A 21724-nucleotide genomic window follows, 5' to 3' on the forward strand; every position below is an offset into this window, starting at 1 on the left:
AGATTAGCTAGTCAATAACATTTATTAAGCACTAGTATAAATCAGGCACTATGCTAAGTATGGAGGATACAAAAAGAGGCAAAACACAGTCTCTGCCCTCTAGATCACAATCTAATAGAAGGGCCAACAAGCAAATAAATATGTAAAAACAAGTTATATATGGTATAAGTAGGGAATAATTAACAGGGAAGACACTAGAATTTAAAAACATTGGGGAAGGTTTCCTGTATCAGAGAGGATTTTAGCTGGGACTTAAAGAAGTTAGAGAAGCTAGTTGATAATGAGGAGGGGTGTCTTTCAGGAATGGGGGATAGTCAGAGAAAATTTGCAGAGCACAAAGAGTGTCTTGATGGAGAGGGAGGCTAGTATCACTGGATCAAAGAATATGTTGTGGGGATGTAAGGTATAAGAAAACTGGAAAGGTAGGAGATGGTAGGTTTTGAAGGAATTTGAATGCCAAATAGGAGACTTTTTTTATTTGATCTTGGAGGCAATAGGAGGCTACTAGATTTTACACACACACACACACACACACACACACACACACACACACACACACACAACTGGACCTTGCTTTAGGAAAATCACTTTATTGGCTGAATGGAAGATGGATTGGAGTGACAGCATACCTGAGGCAAGTAGACTCATCAGCAGACTACTAAAATAATCCATGCATAAAGTGATTACAGCTTACGCTAGAGTGACTGTAATGTCAAAGTAGAGAAGGTAACAAAAATGAGAGATGTTGCAAAGGAGAAATTGAGAGGTCTTAACATCAACTTGGATATGGGGCAAGATGGTGAAATGTTGTGAGTTTGGAGGACCAGGAAGATGGTATTGCCCCCTCTATAGTAATAGAAAAGGTAGGAGGGGTGGGGGTGGGGGGAAGTCTAGGGGAAGAAATAATGATTTTAGTTTTGGACCTGTTAAGTTTAAGATATCTATTAGATATTTAGTTCAAGATAATTGAAAGGTAGTGGAGATGTCAGCAGAGAGTCTGGAGCAGGAGAGTTAGATTTGAGTAATATCTGCAGAGATGATAATTAAATACTTGGGAAATGATAAGATTACCAAATGAAATAGTATGAGAAAAGAGGGATCAGGTCAGAACCCTGTGGGATACCTATGGCTAGCAGGCAAGATCTGCATAAGGATCCAGCAAAGGAGACTAAGATGGAGTTATATAAGTTGCATAAATCTACATTTTGCAACATGATACTTTAATATGTTGGCTGTGACTACATTAGCTTATATTTTTTCTGATAAATGAATAAAATTATCACTGTTGTTTCACATTTGGCAAATTGACTCAGTATTCATAGCTGTCAGAAAAGTTATATTTAACTCAATTTTTAGTTGTCAATTCTATTTCATCATTTATTTTGCTAATAAAAATGTAAATTTATCCATTTATTTTTGATAAAAAATTCCTTTCTTTCTAGGTAAGCTTTATTTGTAAAAAATAAAAATTAGGAAGTTTGCCCCACCTAAAACCATTTTATAGATAAAAATTTATTTTCAGATTGTAAATATTCTGAGGGAAGCAGTAAATGTTAAATCCTTCCTTACCTCTACTCTACTGGGTAGAGTGCTTAATTTATATTTGCCACATTTTAGATTAAGAAGTTCATATTCCTGCACAGAAGTCCTACTCTGATGCTTTGCCACTGAATGGAAGAGAATATGGGTTCTCAAAGGCTTTGTCAGTGGTGTGTAAGCTTTGTCAATGGTGCTGAAGTCTTCCATGGTGGTTTAGGAAACAGACTGAATCTATTTTCCAAGGAACAGAATAGCTACTCATTGGTAGGCTGGCTATTTTGATGATGTGATTTTTTTTGGCAATGACAAACTATGAAACAAATAAAAATTTTAAAAGGTGCCTAGTCCTCAGTGATTTCCTTCTATTTTTGTTGAGACAGAGGCAGAGTAATGAGAAAGGAAATCAGAGGATAATAAGAATCATGTGGTTTTTGAAACTATCAACAAACTTTAATTTGGCTGTTGACACTCTAAATGTAAGATCTTTGTACAGTGATAAATGAGTGGACACAGTGCTAGAGGAAGTGAATCATATCCATCTTGATGTTTTGTTTATAAACAAGAAAAAAGAAGTTGCAGATAAATAAAAAGATAATGCTACTCTTTTATAGAGGTAAAGAAAAAGTTTGGTCGGGTGGGTTTGACTGTACAGTAAATCTATAAGAAATATTATTGAATGAGTCATATGATTATCTTGTAATGCGAAATATTTGCAAAAAGACCACCATGAAAATAATGATGAGGACAAACTGGTAGAAAAATTCCATGAACTTGATAAATCCCTTCAAATCAAATCAGTATATACTCTGATACTTGGTAATTTAAATGCAAAAGTAGGGAAATGAGAGGATGGGGAGAAATATTTGGGAAAGTATGGTTCAAGAGAAAGAAAAGAGTAAGGTTATATAGAAGATGCCTCTTTATCATTAAATATTTCTTAAAAAAATGGTAGGATGTACATATCAAATGAAATCACAAAGAATTAAATTGGCTCAGTTTTAACAACCAGGAAAAGGCATATTATGGACATGGGAGTTATTTTAGAATCAGCTATCTGTATACAGGAAGAACACTGATTCATCAGAGACAAGACCAGAATTTATAACAGTAAATAGTTCTGAAAATATATGGGAGTATTAGTGGTTACAATACACACAGAGATATATGTAAATAGAAACATTTATAAGTATATACACACACTTTTGTTAGTGTGTGTGTGTGTGTGTGTGTGTGTGTGTGTGTGTGTGTGTGTGTGTACTGTTAAGCTCAACTTCAGGGAGTAAGATTGGATCCCACTCTGTCCCTTCAACTTGCCTTAGAACTTCCTTGAGGCTGACCTGTTGCCAAGTCAACCAACAAAAGGTCAGTAGCTGGATTGAATTTTATAAACAAAACTTTTACTTGTGGTAATCAAACGATAAGGGAAACGAAGAGGGCTTTTAGGAATCCCTAAATGAAGTTTGATCTTAGCTCTAAGTACTAAATCTAACAGCTTCAGAATGTTGATAGCTGAGCTAACCAGGCCCACTGGCCCAGACAGGCCACTGGTCGATCTGGTCTGCTTTAGTGGACACTGCTTGCCTATAGACAAATTAGATAGTAGCTTGATTGAAGATAAAGAGATGAATAGATGTTTGGCTGCTCAGCCCTGGGCCAGATGGTTATGTTAGTTGGTTGAAATACATGTTTGTTCCCCAAGAGATTGTTGGGTTTGTCAATGAGATGTTGCTATAGGCCAGCAAAGATAGATAAGCCTACCAGTCTAAGTAATCTAAACCCACATTCCTCCTCTCTCTACCTGGAGTTGATTAACCTCAACCACCCTGGATCCCTGGCTCCAAAATGAGTCTCAGGGTCCAGTCTCTGACTTCCTTATATAGGGCACAGCCCAACCGACAATTGGTTTCATGCTCCAGGATGGCATCAAGAATCTCCCAAGATTCCAAGTGTCCAACTGCAAACCCTGCCCACAGGTATGGCTTCTTGTAAATCCTTGCAAAACTTAACTTACAGTACACACATATACATGTATATACGCATAGACATATTAGCTATGGGGATATGTAAGCTGAAAAAAAACTAATGTGATCTTGGGCTGTTTCCGGGAATGAAGATGTAACAGTCTACCATATGCTACTTTTGTTAGACTTTATCTGGAGTATTTTGTTCAATTCTAGGCAACATGGTTTAAGAAGCATCTTGATAAACTGGAGAGTGCAAGAGGGAAACCAGAATGGATTGCTGAGCTTTGAGTCTGAGTCTGAGGATCAGTTGAAAGTACTAGGAAAGTCTAACCTGGTGAAATGAAGACTAGGAGGTACACGATAGCTATCCTCAAGTACTTCAAAGGGTGGCTTGTGTAGGAGGGACAAGAGTTGTTCCATTTGGTCCCAGAAGCCAAATCAGAAGCAATGGGCATAATTTGCAAAAAGACCAACTTAGGCTTGATGTTGGAATAATTTCTTAACAATTAGAGCTGCCCATACTCAAAATTTTAATGGAATGACTAGATAGGTGGTGTGTTTCTTCTCCTTGGAGATGTTCAAGCAAAGGCTAAGTTACATACTTATTAGGTATGTAACAGTGGAGATCCCTTTCATATATAGCAACAGTAGGCAACCTTTTTGGCCGTGAGAGCCATAAACGCCTGCAGAAGGAGGAGGATGGAGGTGGAAGGAGCTGGAATATGGGGCAGGGGCTGAAGGACCCCCTGGGGCACATCTTGGGGCTCTGCCAGGACTGGCCGGTTGGGAGGTGGAGTCAGATATGGCTCGAGAGCCCTGATATATAGGTTGGATTAGATAGATATTATCTTCTAATTCTTAGATTCTTGGATTCTGTGATAATGGAACCATCATGACTGGATCCTAATATCAAAACTCCTTGGGTATTTATAGAGAAAATAGTAACGACACCAAAGAGATGTAAAGGCAGGGCAGTGAGCTGGATTGGATCAAAAAAAGACAGACTGACATTCATTCTAGAGGCAGTACTTTTATGAGAGCACCGACAGACTCATTTCAATATTTTGAGGGGATGTCCCTTGATCAGGGAATGGCTGATACGTAATTGGAATCTGAACCCCAGAACTACAATTCCTAGCACCCAACTTTCCTTCTCATGTTACGTGCTGATGTAGGCAGGATATAAATTTTGTGTAGCCCCGCCTCTTGTGCTCTCTTCTTGTGATCGCAGGCAGCTGTGGATGCAGGCTTTTTGAGAGCCAGGAGAACTTACTCATGTGGGTTTACTTTTGTTAGATAATTATGTTTTTATACTTCTATTTCCTTTTTTATTCCTTTACTTCAAGTGATTATTACTAAACTTTATAAAATACTTGGGAGTATTGGACATTAAATTGTACATTTATGGCAACCAGAAGTCTGGAGTTTAGGACCCTTATTCCTCTCTCTGTTATAGAGCAGTTTGAAGCCACAGCCATTGGTCTAATACTATAAAGTTTTAGAAGTCTCCCACTGCCTCTGCTGTCCGCAAGCTGCACCCAATCTGCCTGTGCTGTTTAAAATTATTCTAAGCCCTGGGAGACTATGTCTTCCTTTGTGGGAGGTGTTGGAGAAAGTATAAAGAGAGAGATTTGGTGCCTTTTAGGTCTCTTAACCCTCATCTCCTTGCTCTCCTGACCCCAGAGGCTCTTGACCCTGGAGGAGTGCCTACTGGAGGAGACCCTTTTTCCCTACCTAACTTTTCCCTTTCCAAATCTAAATAAAACCTAGCTATTTTACAATAAGTGCTACCTGATCTTTATTGAGCTCCAAAGAGCTCGGGACAATTTCCCCTCCTGGGCTTGGGGGCTACCCCAGCTTTCCCTTCCTTTTACTTTCTTCTCCTATTCTACCTTCCTCCCTTCACCCCCGAACCTCACATTTTTATAGCACCCAATGGGACCTGAACCTGCCTGCCTGCCAACTACCTGCCTGCCTTGCTGCCTACTGGTAAGTAAAAAATTTTTCCTGCCCCAAACCCAGCCCAGTGGGGATCCCTTCCCCTATTAAACCCCTGTCAGGCTCCTTTGCCTCAGCAGATGTTCTAGATCTAAATCCCCCTCACTCACTCCAGGAGCCTTAACCCTAACCCTCCTTACCCTTGATGAGCTAAAATCCAGCAGGGGATCTGGCTAAAACACCCAGAAGGGGTCCTGAGAAAAAACTCTGTCCCTCTCTGACTACCAACCACCGAAGCCTAATTCTAAAACTCCCTGCCTGCCCCTAACTCTAACTACCTACTGAAAAAAAATAAAAGAAAAGCCCCAAAGCCCAAAAAACCTACTTACTTTTGTAGGAAGGAACCCCAGAGTACTCCGGGGTGCTTTGGTCCCACCCCCCCCTTCCTCCATCTTGATTCCCAGAACCCTGCAGTGCCTTGGCTCCACCCCTTCCCACCCCTAACAGCACTAGTCCCACCCCTAATTCTCCTCCCCCTGTGGTACTGCACCTTGGCCACAAGAGGCCAGCACTGAGCATTCAGTGTGCTTTCTCCTCCATTTTTTCTGCTAAGCTGCAGTGCTCCCTTTCTGCCACTGGAGGGCAGTACCAATAATACATAATATATAGCAAAACTAAACAGATGAAAAAAAATAGTTTCTTTTGCAGCTAAAACTAAATAAATAAATATACCAAACAGCTAAATAAATAAATAATGATTGGGGCTAGCTGGCTGAAAAAATAAATCAATAGAAGCCACTCAATATGATCGCTTCTATACAGGAAAACCTTTTGGCTTTTGCCAAATTGGAAACCTTTATGGTTTCTAAATGTCTCCTCCTTCTGGTGCTGCTAAGGAATCTTCTTTTATTAATTTTCAATATGAAGATGCAAAAGGCAACAAATAGGAAACTGCAGGCCCAGATCCAAGCAGTAGTACAAATCCAATTGGACAATGTCAAATACTCTATGCATGATGCACTGGAAAAGGAGGATCCAATTCCAAAAATCTGATTCAAAATTTTGTGAAGCTGTTCCTGAAATACTCAGGAAAGTCCTATTTCTCCTATTTCTACTGAATAGAGAAGGAAACAGATGTGAAGAAACTCCTCTCTCATCTTGTGCATCTCTTGGCCAACCTCCCTTCCCTGCTGCTTCTCCTGACATCCCGTCTCCTCCTGTCCCTTCTCCCAGTCCAGACCATACTGGTTCCTACCAGTACTGCCTTGGTAAGCACACAAACACCTCAAAAGACTCGTACTGCCTTGGTAAGCACCTAAATGACTCAGAAAAAACAAAAACCCCTCTATGATTCTGAATCTTATGATTCTGATACCTGTGATGGCCTTTTCCCTCTAAGGGAAGTGCCTACATTAGACTGATCTGGGGATGTGATAAATTTAACACACCATACTCCATTCACTCCTCAAGATTTCAAAGAATTTAAAAAAGATGTTCCAAAATATAACAACGAACCCATTGCTGTAATGAAAAGGATGGAAGACATATTTTTTCAATACAATCATTCCTATAAAGATGTGGAAAAATTACTACAGATCTTCCTGACAGAGAGAAAAAGAAATAAAATCATCTCTTACATAAATAAGGCCTGAGGATGAAATGCAGCATACTGACCACGTGAGTTTCCTCACTGGAATTACAATGATTCTGAGGGATATTTGCATTTAACAATGCTAGGGCTGCAATATTAAAAGCAGAACATCCAGACAACTGGACCAAATTTGATCCCCTAATGCAAAATGATAACGAAACTCCCTCTCAGTTTATGGATAGGCTTATTGAATTGGGAGGTCGCTATTTGGACTTAGATTTATCAACAGAGAAAGGCATAAGACAAATAAGGCAACAGTTTGTAAACAATTCTAGCAGAGTGGTCCAGCATTACTTTAAGATGCATTGTCCCAAATGGCCAGAAATGGATCTGGACAAATTACAGAGAATAGCTGTGTATGTCACTAAAGGACATGAAGAGGCAAAGGTATAAACTAATGATCTATTGGATACTATACAAAAAGAACTGAAATACCACTTGCCCCTTTCCGAAAGTATAATTATCAATCTCTGACCTGTCACTTCTGTAACAAGAAGGGCCACTTAATGATGAATTGCAAGAATCTGTTATAATCAGGAATAACAATAATAATAACCATAGAAACAATACTAATTTCAGGAACAATAAATATAGGAATCGCAGTTTCAGGACTGATAACCAGGCAGATAACTCACAACAAATGTCACCACAATAGTCTCTTCTAAGTGGAGCTTGTCCACACAATACTCAGGGTGCTAATGCCCCTCAAGGTGGAGCCCAAGAAACTACAAAAACATTATGAGGGTGTGCGCAGAGTGGGGGGGGAGGGTTGGGGCACGGGAATCAGAGGATACAACCTTTGATTTTCCAGATCCTTATATCCTACTGCCTGTTGTCCCTATCCACTGATCTCCTCCCATACTAATGAGCCTCACATAACATTAAAAGTTGGTGACATTTATTACGATTGTCTTTTGGACACTGGAACTTCCGGCTTCATATTGAGGAGCACACCTGATTCAGTTTGTGACTCAATTGGCTCAATAAATGTAGTAGGGGTATCAGGGACACCCTAAAAAGTTAAAAAGCTTTCCCCTAAGATGGTATCTGTAGAACCCTTGTCAATGGAGCATTCTTTCCTCTTAATGCCTGGCTCCCCCCATAAATCTTCTGGAGAGGGATTTATTATGCAAACTTAGAGCCACAATAAATTGCTCACCTAATGGCTCTATCTCATTAGACTTATCAGAGGAAACCTTAACTTTGCTCCTCGTCCTCCTTTCAGATGTACAGGAACCTCTTACCTTTTAAATCTTCACTGATATTCTTGATATTCCCTTCCTTTCCCTGCCTCCCTTTACCTCACATGCCCGAGGGTTTGAGAGCTGTTTGGGAGCATCTGTGGAGGGTGAGCTCTAAATCCCTTTCCTTTAAATTGTAAGCAGCTGCATAGAGGTTGTTGGCTGAGACCTGGTAAGCCAGGTGTGTGTATGTGTGTGTGTGTGTGTGTGTTAGTAACAATTAGCCTCTAATCCTCCTGAATCCTTTGACCTGGGGGAAGCAACCCTGATCCCCCAAAGAGCTACTATCTTGCAGCCCAGAATCCCAGAGTTTTGGAGGAAATTAATAATTTCAGCACATTTTTTTGTTATTAAAAGATATTAAGGTATTATTGGGCTAAATTGAGAAAGTTTAGCCTTATCTTACTCCTAGAAGTTTGGTCTCTCTTTAAGGCTTTTCCTAAACCACCACGTGTGTCTCAAGCATGGTAGCCACTTGAATCCGTTTTGCCATCCTAGACCAGCTTAGCTAATCAGCTCTGAGGAGATTTTTACCCCCACTGTGCCTAAAATAGAAAATTTTTGTTTTCCCTCACTAACTTTGTCACAGGCCAAAGCCTTTCAGTTACCCTCCATTCAAAGGCTGATTGGGCCATGTCTCCATCTACTAGTCTTGTGAGGTTTTTACTTCTAGCCAGTGCATACTAGTGTAGTACCACCTATAGACAGGAAATAGATTTGAAACCAATTTAATAAGCAGAATTGCAAGTATTGTCCAGTTTCTTGTCTATCTCAAACAGCTCCCATTCCAGAAAAGCATTACAGAGTTCTCACAACTCAAAGTTTTGGGGTACCTTCTTACTACTGTTCCTGAGTGCACTTGTCTTTGTGATTAGCTCCAGTAATCCTGAGATTCAGGGGGGATTCATTTCCCTACACCAACTTGCCATTTTGGCCTACCCAGTCTCTGCAACACACTCAATATGGGGTTCATCCCCACTATGCCCGGTGCAGGGAACCCCAGAGGTGTGACCAAAGGAATTTAGATGGAAGATGATACTCAGGAGGGGAAGGAACCTTTAAGAATATGGAGGTGAATTTTTAGCTTTTCACACTCCATTGCTAACTGTTTCAGTTTGTTCCTCTCCAAATAGTGAAGAAGTCTCTGTAATGCAGCTATTGGAATTGGAGAAAAGGACTCTTGAACTCAGTGCCTGTATCCTGTCACATATATTATATTTGCTGATTGTTTCCTTTAAGATTTAATTTTGTTTGTTAAGTTCACATATTAATCTAATCAAATATCTTCTATTACATTGCCATATTTTAGCTACTGTGTTTTGGACATTGGCTATATATTCTATTACATTGTCTTTATTTGTACTTCCCCATATGATTGGACTGGAGAAAATACCATTATAAAAGCCCATAGTCCAGTTGCCCAAACCCTTTTCTATGGCAAGACCATAGATCCTTAAAGATGCTGGGTTTGCCACCAGATCCATCGAGTTCATATATTCTGTACAGCCTTTTGTTCCTTTTTGCCTTTGTTAATTGCCACATAGATGTTGATGGATGGACTCCATCAAACTGGTTACAACCTTAAACAACCTTTGGAGAATTTAATGACCTAAGAATTTAAATTGATTTTAAGAAGAGATTTTCAGATATCTAGTAGCACCACTACATCTGACTGATCATTTGCCTGCCTTTGAGTTGTTTGTAACAACAGGTAAAGGGTCCATTTAGTAGTTGAAGTGAAGTGCAATAACACGGTTTTATTCCCTACCTCCCCATTTATAAAAATGTAATGGATGAGAAATATAAAGTCATGCCTTTTACAGCTGTTACAGTCTCATCCAGGAGGTGGGAAGGTTTTCCTAGGGAGCATGGTACCTCTGGATGGCTCTTAAGAGGGAGCATTTCCCATGAAGCCTATGGCTTCTGGATGGTTCTTATATTTCTAACTCTTCAAGTTACTCTACCCTTCCACCATAATGATCTAGATTCTTGGTGATGTTTTAGCTCCAAAAGGTTTTCATCAGCAGTACAGAGGTTTGTGTTTTTTTTTCTGGGCTCCTCTGACAAATTTTGGAATGATGGCAGTAATAGACTTTGTTAAAAATATCTCAGCCAAGGCTGAAAGATTGGCTAGATCTAGAGAACTTATGACAAGTATCCATGAGCTTCAAAGGTTTTTTTTTTTTCTTAATGTCACACAGCAACTCATGTGAATCCTATATAATAGCAATGTGTTTGCTATTGTCATTAAATGGGCTCTTGTAGATTTGGGGGATTTTGGTACTTCTTTGAATGTGCATTACCTGTTATACAACTGTTTTATAAAGCTGTTACTTGGTGAAAATAATTTACACTCACATTTTGGATCATGGCCAACTTAAAAAGGAAATGAATCTCATTTTTGGGTAAGAAACCTTTGCATTATACCTCTCCTTGGCAAACACAGTGTGTCACTGATTGTGAATTATATATTTTTGATTAAAAAAAATTAGTATTGTTTTTCCTTCTATGTGCAATAGCATACTAGCCCTAATATTAATGTATACCCCAAAGTTTCAGACTATGGAAACATGCCACTGATTGTTAAATATTATGGTACTTTGATTTATGATTGTGTCTGATTCCAGGAGAAGGGGTCCCAAAAGAGCACAAGGCCAAGGAGACCAACCTATTCCAGTGGGATTGATGAGAATCTGCGCCAAAATAGAGGACTTGTTTTGGGATTCAAGGAAGTGACTCTTTCACAACGTCTGATGCAGGATTTTACCATGTTAGATTCAGACAAAGTATCTCAGTTTGGCTAGCCCTGAGAGCAAAGATAAAATCAGACCAGGATATTTCCCATTTACTGCAAAAATCTTGTCCTTTTTCTGTCTTTCATAGTGAGGCAATTTTCTGTAGTCCTGGCTGCTGATTGGGTAAGTGCATATTGCTGCAATGATTCTACAGGCTTGTGGGACATAATGGGCCCTGATTCCAGGACCTGTTATGGGCTTACTCTCTCTTGCTTACTTAGAATTTTTATATACTATTTAATTTTGATTTTTTTCCCTTTTCTTCTATTTTTAAAAATGTTTTTGACTTCCTTTTTACAATTGATTCACATACCTTGTAACTCAGCCATGTATCCCTGAGTGATCCATGTGTTTGTCAACACCCTCCTAAGGGGGGATTGTATAATTGGAATATAGTTCTACATTTATAAAATTTTTCTTGTTTGAGAGTAATTTTAGGATAAGAAACTTGCTACCTCCCCTCATTGAGAAAGTGAACTGTTTGGAGAAGGTGCCATGGAGATGCCTGCAGAAACCTCACACTACACCAAAAGATCTGGAATGAACTTTGGGATGTAGTGAACTTGAACTATGGGGAGGTCAAACACATTTATTTTAAATATACACTCTTATGCCAAAGGGGAATGTCCCCTAATTGGCTTTTTGTTAATGTGCCTAGCAATCATTAGTTTTGTTCGCTTTCCTTTATTTCCCTCTTATCCCCAAATTATTGTAATTTCCCCTTGGAAAATGCAATATTGTATGCATTGCTAGTTAAAGACCTTTAGAGATGTAAGTTGGTTATGTGTACCAATTCCATGAGGAAACTAGGCATGTAAATCTGGGAGATTTCTACATGCTCATTTTCCATGGGAATCACACGGGGGATTGTGTAATTGGAATCTGAACCATAGAACTACAATTCCCAGTAGCCCACTTTCCTTATGTTATGAGCTGATGTAGGCAGGATATAAATTTTGTGTAGCCCTGCCTCTCATGGTCTCTTCTTGTGATCACAGCTGGCTGAAGTAGACTTTTTGGGAGAGGTGAGAGAACTATTCATGTAGTGTTATTTTGGTTAGATATTATGTTTTTATACTTCTATTTCTTTTTTATTCCTTTAAGTGATTATTAATAAACTATATATATACTTGGAGTATTGGACATTGATTTAAATCCTACCCTGAACAAATTGTGGTATATGATGGCAATGGAATACTACTGTGCTATAAGGAATGAGGAACCAGATGATTTCAGAAAGAACTGGAAAGACCTACATGAACCAATGTGGAGTGAAATAAGCAGAACCAGAAGAACATTATATACAGTAAATGAAACACGGTGGGATGATCGAACGTAATAGACTTTGCTACTAACAGCAATACAATGATCCAGGACAATTCTGAGGGACTTCTGAAAAAGAGCGCTAACCACATATAGAGAAAGAACTGTTGGAGTAGAAATGCAGAAGAAAACATATGATTTATTACTTGTTTTTCTGGGTATATGATTTGGGTTTTGAGTTTTATAAGATTACTCTTACATATGAATAATATGGAAATTGGTTTTGAGTGATAATACATTATGTATAACCAGTGGAATTGCTTGTCAACTCTGAGAGGGGGGAGGAAAGGGAGGAGGAGGACAACATGAATCATGTAACCTTGCAACACTTATATGTAAATTTATTTCTAGAATAAAGAAAAAAAATTTTAAAGGTAAATGAGTAGTCATTCACAACTACCAACATATATGCCTATTCTTCCAGATATATAAATCTTTATCAGGGTTACCTATATATAAATCAAGGGCCTCTTCAATGAGGCTATAAGTAGGATTTAGCAAATGATATTTTACAACTGAGTTTATCCCATTGTGCTTACTGTTTCTTGATTTTTAAGAGAGTATTCGACTTGTTAAAACAAAATACTACCTTACAGGTTCTTTTATAACAAGGTGTTTCCCAGAGATTCATTAAGATCAATCAAGTTTCTATGGAAGATATGACGAAAGAAATATTCTATAATCTTCTGAAAAAAAACTGGTAGAAATACGTTTGCCAGGGGCAGCTGGGTAGCTCAGTGGATTGAGAGCTGGGCCTAGAGACGGGAGGTCCTAGGTTCAAATCCAGCCTCAGACACTTCCCAGCTGTGTGACCCTGGGCAAGTCACTTGACCCCCATTGCCTACCCTTACCACTCTTCCACCTATAAGTCAATGCACAGAAGTTAAGGGTTTAGAATAAAAAAAAAAAATTAAAAAAAAAAAAAAAAAAGAAATACGTTTGCCAGAAGTATTCATGATTGTGATGGAGGAGACAGATCACAATGTCAGGCTGAGGAAGGTTTGAGATTCTTTGAAGACTTCAGTTTAAGGATGATATTATATTGACTGCATTAAGCTCCAAGACGTTGCAGAGCCTAATGAAAGAGATTTGTAATCACTAAATGGAGTCTAGTCTATCTGTTTATACATGAAAGAATATCTGTAGCCAAGATTTCAATAAACATTGCAAAGGAAACTCTTAAGCTTGTCCATGAAAGAGTATGAACATTTGAGACAAACAGTGAAGATCGACAATAATCTGGGCCCAGAGTTGACAAGGAGGAAGAGAACAGGTTGGCTTACTTTTGGGAAACCACAAAGCATTTTTTTAGTTGGTTTTTTAAAACCATTTATTAATATTCATTTTTAACATGGTTACATGATTCATTCTCCTACTTTCCCCTTCACCCCCCCGCACTTTCCCCCACCCATGGCCGATGCACATTTCCACTGTTTTTAACATGTGTCATTGAACAAGACCTATTACCAAATTGTTGTTAGTTGCATTGGTGTGGTAGTTTCGAGTCTACATCCCCAATCATGTCCACCTCAACCAATGCGTTCAAGCATTTGTTTTTTTTTTAATTTAAACATTTATTAATATTCATTTGTAACATGGTTACATGATTCATGCTCCTACTTTACCCTTCACCCCCGCACTCCCCCCACCCATAGCCGATGCACATTTCCACTGGTTTTGTCATGTGTCCTTGATCAAGACCTATTTCCAAATTGTTGATAGTTGCATTGGTGTGGTAGTTTCGAGTCTACATCCCCAATCATGTCCACCCCGACCCATGCGTTCAAGCAGTTGTTTTTCTTATGTTTCCTCTCCTGCAGTCCTTCCTCTGAATGTGGGTAGCATTCTTTACCATAAATCCCTCAGAATTGTCCTGGGTCATTGCATTGCTGCTGGTACAGAAGTCCATTACATTCTATTTTACCATAGTATATCAGTCTCTGTATACAGTGTTCTTCTGGCTCTGCTCCTTTCACTCTGCATCCATTCCTGGAGGTCTTTCCAGGTCACATGGAATTCCTCCAGTTTATTATTCCTTTTAGCACAATAGTATTCCATCACCAGCATATACCACAATTTGTTCAGCCATTCCCCAATTGAAGGACATACCCTCATTTTCCAGTTCTTTGCCACCACAAAAAGTGCAGCTATAAATATTTTCGTACAAGTCTGTTTATCTATGATCTCTTTGGGGTACAAACCCAACAATGGTATGGCTGGATCAAAGGGCAGGCATTTTTTTTATAGCCCTTTGAGCATAGTTCCATATTGCCAGCCAGAATGGTTGGATCAGTTCACAACTCCACCAGCAATGCATTAATGTTCCAATTTTGCCACATCCCCTCCAACATTCATTACTCTCCCCTTCTTTCATTTTAGCCAATCTTCCAGGTGTGAGGTGATACCTCAGAGTTGTTCTGATTTGCATTTCTCTAATTACTAGAGATTTAGAACACTTTCTCATCTGCTTATTGATACTTTTGATTTCTTTACCTGAAAATTGCCTATTCATGTCTCTTGCCCATTTATCAATTGGGGAATGGCTTGATTTTTTATACAATTGGTTTAACTCCTTGTATATTTGAGTAATTAGACCCTTGTCAGATTGATTTTGGCTGCATTGTTTTTGTTTGTACAAAAGCTTTATAGTTTAATATAATCAAAACCATTTAATTTACATTTTGTAATTTTCTCTAACTCTTGCTTGGTTTTAAAATCTTTCCTTTCCCAGAGATCTGACAAGTATACTATTCTGTGTTCACTTAACTTAACAATGCATTTTTTTTAATTTTAAATATTTTATTTTATTTTTTTTTAAACCCTTGTACTTCGGTGTATTGTCTCATAGGTGGAAGATTGGTAAGGGTGGGCAATGGGGGTCAAGTGACTTGCCCAGGGTCACACAGCTGGGAAGTGGCTGAGGCCAGGTTTGAACCTAGGACCTCCTGTCTCTAGGCCTGACTCTCACTCCACTGAGCTACCCAGCTGCCCCAACAATGCATTTTTAATGACACTAAACTTCCCTTATTAGCAAAGGCTAATGCCATTTGTAGGTGTTGCTGTATGGCAGCAAGAACTAGAACACTACTACTTTGGAAGAACTAAGGGTGAACAAAGAGGAGCATGGAAAGGTGCATAGTGAATATGAGCAGACTGAAACATATTACGAATGACACACTCTATAGAAGCCTAGGAATAAAGAATGTTATAAAACTATTTTTTGAAAGAATGAAAAGATAGGCTGGTCATTAGATGAGAACAAGGGATGACAAGCAAATGACCAGAGTGTTCCACTAGTACTCACATAATGTTGGGAAAAAGTAAAGAAAGCCTCAAGAACATTGGAAGGATGTCCTGATCATTAATTTTTTTTTTTAACATTTATTAATATTCATTTTTAACATGGTTACATGATTCATGCTCCACCTTTCCCATTCAACCCTCCCCCGGCCGCACCCCACCCACCCATGGCCGATGCGCATTTCCACTAGTTTTGTCATGTGTCCTTGATCAAGACCTATTTCCAAATTGTTGGTAGTTGCATTGGTGTGGTAGTTTCGAGTCCACACCCTCAATCATGTCCACCCCGACCCATGCGTTCAAGCAGTTGTTTTTCTTATATGTTTCCTCTCCTGCAGTCCTTCCTCTGAATGTGGGTAGTGTCTTTACCATAAATCCCTCAGAATTGTCCTGGGTCATTGTATTCTGATCATTAACTTTTGTGAGGACCTGGATGAGAGTCATACAGGATGGGCAAGCATTGACGGGTTGCAAGTGCCATTTTCAGAGGTCATTCCTGAATTGAGGAGGTCAGAAATCTATTTAAGTATTGGAAATAAGTTCTGGTTCTCTTTATTTAGTGGAATATATCAAATTAATGCCCTTCCTTGCTTATTTGTCCTGAGCAACTGAATGTTAAACAGGTTATTTTGTTCCTTCCTAAAACATATATATATGTATATATATATATGTTTGGATTTTCCAGGTTTTTTTGTGGTTTATAGAGACAGAACTGATTTCACAAATAGATGTATGTGGAAAAGATTCTGGAAACAAAGGATCTTTGATCTAGAACTAAAGGGAACGCTGAAGGAGAAAGAAACCAAATACAAAAATAATAAGAATGAATATGCAGTCAAAACAAAGAAAATAAAAGTAAAAAATGTCTGTTAAAATTACTTTAAAAAGAATACAACCTGCTGAAAAAAGAAAATAGAGGGCAGCTGGGTAGCTCAGTGGATTGAGAGTCAGGCCTAGAGATGGGAGGTCCTAGGTTCAAATCCAGCCTCTGACACTTCCCAGCTGTGTGACCCTTGGGCAAGTCACTTGACCCCCACTGCCCACCCTTACCACTCTTCCACCTAGGAGCCAATACACAGAAGTTAAGGGTTTAAAAAAAAGAAAATAGATTTTAAACCTCTAAAGTGATCATTTAAGGGAATTAGTTTAATTAGGATGAGCAATTTATTAGATAAAACTATTGAACAATCAGAAACACAGACATCTAAATGATAAAATTCTTGGTGGTTATGTAACAGAAGCTTATTGACAAACTACATTATTTTAATCCTAAACTAAATGCTTTAGTCAAAGTAGAAGCTTTGTTAAATGCAATTCCATTACACTCCGTGGCATTTAAATTTTATATGAAAAAAAAAGCACTGCTGAAGATTCTCCAGCATTAAAAAACTGATAAACACATCTTCACTAAATAATAGGATAGGAGGCAGGTAGTATGTTCACAAAAAACATTAATTCAAAAGCCTCTTGTAGGTGTGTCTTACCCGTTCTCCTGCACTGCCTGTTGCGTGATGGGAATAACTGATGAGACCAGGAATGGGCTGCTCACCGTGTGCCATGATAACAGCAGGACTGGTGTAGAATGGATGCTTCTAATGCACAACATATAACAGCTATGAATACAGTGATAGGAAAACATGAAACTATACAAGCAAAATGACTGAAAAGAAACAAGGGTGAAAACAGATGGGACAATGAAATGACAAATTCTTATAAACTTAAGAGGGGGAATGGTCAGTTTACATCTTAAATTCCACATTGCTTTAAAAGAATAACTCACTAGCTCCAGCTGTTTCAAGGATAATCAATGCATTAAATCTCACATTGCACTGCTAACTGTATTAATAAAACTTCAAACAGCAATGGTGAATTTATCATTCTAATTGCCCCCAATGTGGTACAACTACAGAGTAAAATTAGAAGATTTTTTTCATGTAAGGAAATGAGTTCTGAGTAGTGGGCAATGTAGAAGCAGAAAGCATTCAATATTCCTCATTTCTGTTCTCATAAACATCTAGCTTTTAAATAAGAAACAGCAAAACATGACTTTGATGAAACAAAAACAAATGTTTAATGCACATGAAGTGATGAATAGCAACAACGACCCTGGGACACTTTTTCTGGGTTTGGTGGAATCTAAAGACCTAAAGAACCCTTTAAAGTGCATGGATTGATTCCAATTTCCTTTGCTTCCAAAGTCCTCCACATTCATTTCAGAATAGAATATTTCAGAGAGGTACCAGGAAGATTACTTGGAAAGTTCTTATCAGACTGAATTCTTAATATCATTCTTCTTGTATGTTTCACCTTCATCTAGTATCCTAAAAGTAGTACATGAGAGCTGTGCTGGGTGCTATACTATGTGAGGCAATAAAGATTATGTGCTGAAACAAAAATTGCAACATTACATGATGAGACATCTAAGAAGGTTCAAGGATTGTTGTTTTGTTGTGATATTTGAGAAATAATGACTTATCCACTTATAAGAAACTCATAATTTCTTTAAAAAAATAGAAAAAAGAAGTTTGAAACTGAATTAGGGTTGGGGAAGAAATATTAAAAATAAAATACAAGTCCATGAAGCAAAATATATACTTCACTTCAGTGATGGCTACAGGATTGTTTTTGCACTGTTCTATTTTTTAAAATAAAACATTTATTCGAATGCTATTTTAATCAAATTATGTCAGGGGGCTAAGATAACATTGGATAATACTGCATTGATTTTTAAAGGAAAAATTATAGTGACAAATATATGTAACATATATCAAAAAATGGGACAAGATTTGTTCTTTTCCCATTTTGGAAATCTTGGGGAGAAAACAGAGTTCAACAAAGAAGTTAGGTTAAGTGGGGTTATCTTAAAAATGGTTAAAGAACACAAGACCCTGCTATGATAACCTGAAGATGACAAAATCCATGTACTATTCTGGAACATCATCATAAAGTAGTATTCAATTCTACTTACTAAAATCACAAACCTATGGAATTATGGCTCATTTATAACAAAAGGAATAATCATATAAAATCAGCATCATTATATATGAGAAAAGTCTACAAAGAAAAATGTTTTAGATAATCACTTATGTAAACATGAATGATATAGGATAATGATTAAAGTAAAATAAACTATCCTAGAAAAACATTCAGGGATACATTAAAATGGTTCTTTAAAGGGGGATCTTTAAAACCTGTGGTGATTTGTATGTTGGTCTGGAATTGTTTAATGGCACCATTTATCTTAAAATAATCATAGTTTCACTTTCTTGTCATTTATAATACAAGTATTTATTAAACACCCTAAAGAAACCATGTTGTATTTCATTTTGAAAACAGAACTGCCTCCTTTTCTAAATTAAGTAGACTTGGGGGCAGCTGGATGGCTCAGTGGATTGAGAGCCAGGCTTAGAGACAGGAGGTTCTAGGTTCGAATCTGGCCTTGGACACATCCTAGCTGTGTGACCCTGTGCAAGTAAGTCACTTAACCCCCATTGCCTAGCCCTGTAACAAATAAAATTAATATAGAAGGATATATATAAAATATATTAGGGTTTAAAATAATAAAAAATAATAAATTAAGTAGACTTACCTTTGCTGCAATTGCTGCTGCTGTTATATGTGATGAGGAACTGTCTTCTGTTGAAGCAACACCACTATCTTTCTTCTCTTCCTCCTCTTCCTCACACTGAACCCCTTTGTCCTCCGTCTGTTTATGTGGGCTGGTAGTAGGAGGAGGGGAAAGAGGAGGTGGTGGAGAAGGCAAATCTTCAAGTTCATCATGGACCTCCTTTACTTTTACAATGGCATCACGTAAAAGGTCAATGGCATGAGGTAGGGCTGGCAGTATAAACTGAAAACATTCCTGTGTGCAAGAGGAAGAAAAGAAAGTGATGAAAGGGGGTGCCTTTTTGGTTGTACAAGATGATGATAATGAAGATTACTTGAGAATTTATATTAAATTCTTCACCTGTCACTAGGATGACAGCATGAACATTTATTAAATGAAAACACGGAGCTTTTAATGGGGCAATGTAAATGAAAAGGGACATGTCTGAAACACTGTATTTATGAGCAGATTACTTTTCAGGTCACAGACATCACACTGTGTGGGTCATAAAGCAAGAATTAGAAAGAGAACATTTCTTATATTCTGAACTGAACACACATTAACACACATAACTGGCAACTGAAAACACATCTTGGAATGAGTAGAAAAAAAGATTTTCGTAGTTAAAGCTTGTGCATGCCATTAGATCATTATGATGAACAAACTAATTTATTCTCAAAATCTATCCTTTCTGAATTTTCAAAGGATCATGTTTGTATCTTCATTATACACTTATCACATTCTACTTTGTATTAATGTTTATTCATATCTACAATAAATATTTATTGAGTTCCTACCACATGAAGGATAATTATGTTATGTATTATAGGAACACCGAAAAAAATACAATGTTGTCCCTGACTTCATGGATATTAGCTTTTATTATTGTTATATTATAATATAAGGTATTATCATATCATCTGACAAAATAAATGAAAGCTGGTAAAATTTAAAAGAACAATGAGTGGTCCCTGTATATATTAATTCAGAGTGATGAGTTCAGATGATTTCTCCTAATTGGAGATTGCGATTGGGGCAAGGAAAGTATTCATAGAAGAGAAAACATTAGGTATTTTTGTTTTAAGTATTTTTTATGCATATATGTCTCAAATAATCTTCCTCAAAGTCCTAACCCATTATTTCCTTTTGACATGAAGGTTATCCTGAGGAACTGTTAATTAACAGAACACAAACCCAACAGGTTTTAAAAAAGGTGGAAAAGTTTCAAGTAAGATCCTAGTAAATTTGTATGATTGCTTTCTAAAGGCCAGTCTAATTAAGAACACAGAGGGCAATCACCAATATGCTGGCAATTTGTTGATACATTTTTGGGTCACGGAAACCCATAAAAGAAAGGTAATTTAGAACCAGTTCTCAGTCCTACATGTCCGTTTTCTTCTTCTGCAATGGCAATAGCAGAGTGAAAGAAAAGGAATGTGCTAAGATTTAGTTAATTGGTTAGTAGTCTTAAAAAAACCCATTACCTCCTGTCTTAGTAACAATTCAAGGGCAGAAGAGAAAGTGCTAGGCAACTGGGGTTAAGTGACCTGCCCACAGTCACACACATAACTAGGAAGTGTCCAAGGCCACATCCTCCCAAATCCAGGCCTGGCACACTATCTATTGTGCCCCTGCTTAGTACTCTTAATATGAAATCTTTGTCCAGAGATCAATAAGCTGCCATACTACTAAAGAAGTAGAATCATATTAGTACTGATGATCTTACTATAAATGAAATAATGTCCATAGATACATACACATATGTAGATATCTATATCTTTATCTCCATTTATATCTTTATAATTATATGGCATTCCAAATGTCTTGGTACAGTTTTAAGCTATTAAGGCTTTAATAATGTACTCTTTAATAAATAATAAAACTTTAGTAACTTACTAAAGCTTAAATAGCTTAAAATTGCACTAAAACTTTTGGAACACCCTCTATGTATATATGTATATACACATGTATATATAGCAGTTATAGTCAAATGGAATTTACATCTATATCTATCTACTTGGAGAGGTAAATAAACAAAGTTTTTGGTGGAGCTGTTTTTGTTGTAATACAAAAACAATAATATTAATTCATGTTACACTTGGTCATATCACACTGAAGTGTTCATGATGAAAATCTGAAAAAGACTTCTGTGACAATACCTTCAACTTACATGCCAACATCTATTACAAAGCATGAGAAAGTAGACAAATTCTATGAAGAATTTTATAAGATCTTCTACAATGAATCAGAATACATGCTAATAGTTGGCAATTTTTCACTCATTTAATAGGAATTTATTGTGTCTACTATATGTCAGGTACTAAGCTTGGTTTTGGAGGCATAAAGACAAAAAGCCAATAAATCTT

The 21724-nt window shown here is 37.6% G+C and overlaps 1 protein-coding gene across 8 annotated transcripts in view; it reads right to left on the minus strand.

The window, feature by feature from the left end:
* GPHN (gephyrin) overlaps positions 1-21724 on the minus strand; it is a 787688-nt gene that overhangs the window by 289867 nt on the left and 476097 nt on the right. For 7 of the 8 annotated variants that reach the window (XM_044664832.1, XM_044664830.1, XM_044664831.1 and 4 more), the window contains one exon: positions 19341-19613. In XM_044664832.1, coding sequence (XP_044520767.1) covers positions 19341-19613 — 273 coding nt within the window. Of the gene's footprint in view, positions 1-17235; positions 17344-19340; positions 19614-21724 lie in introns of all 8 variants that reach the window. The other variant, XM_044664826.1, reaches the window with a different exon arrangement.

This window comes from Gracilinanus agilis, chromosome 2, assembly GCF_016433145.1.
Source record: "Gracilinanus agilis isolate LMUSP501 chromosome 2, AgileGrace, whole genome shotgun sequence".
Taxonomy (NCBI): domain Eukaryota; kingdom Metazoa; phylum Chordata; class Mammalia; order Didelphimorphia; family Didelphidae; genus Gracilinanus; species Gracilinanus agilis.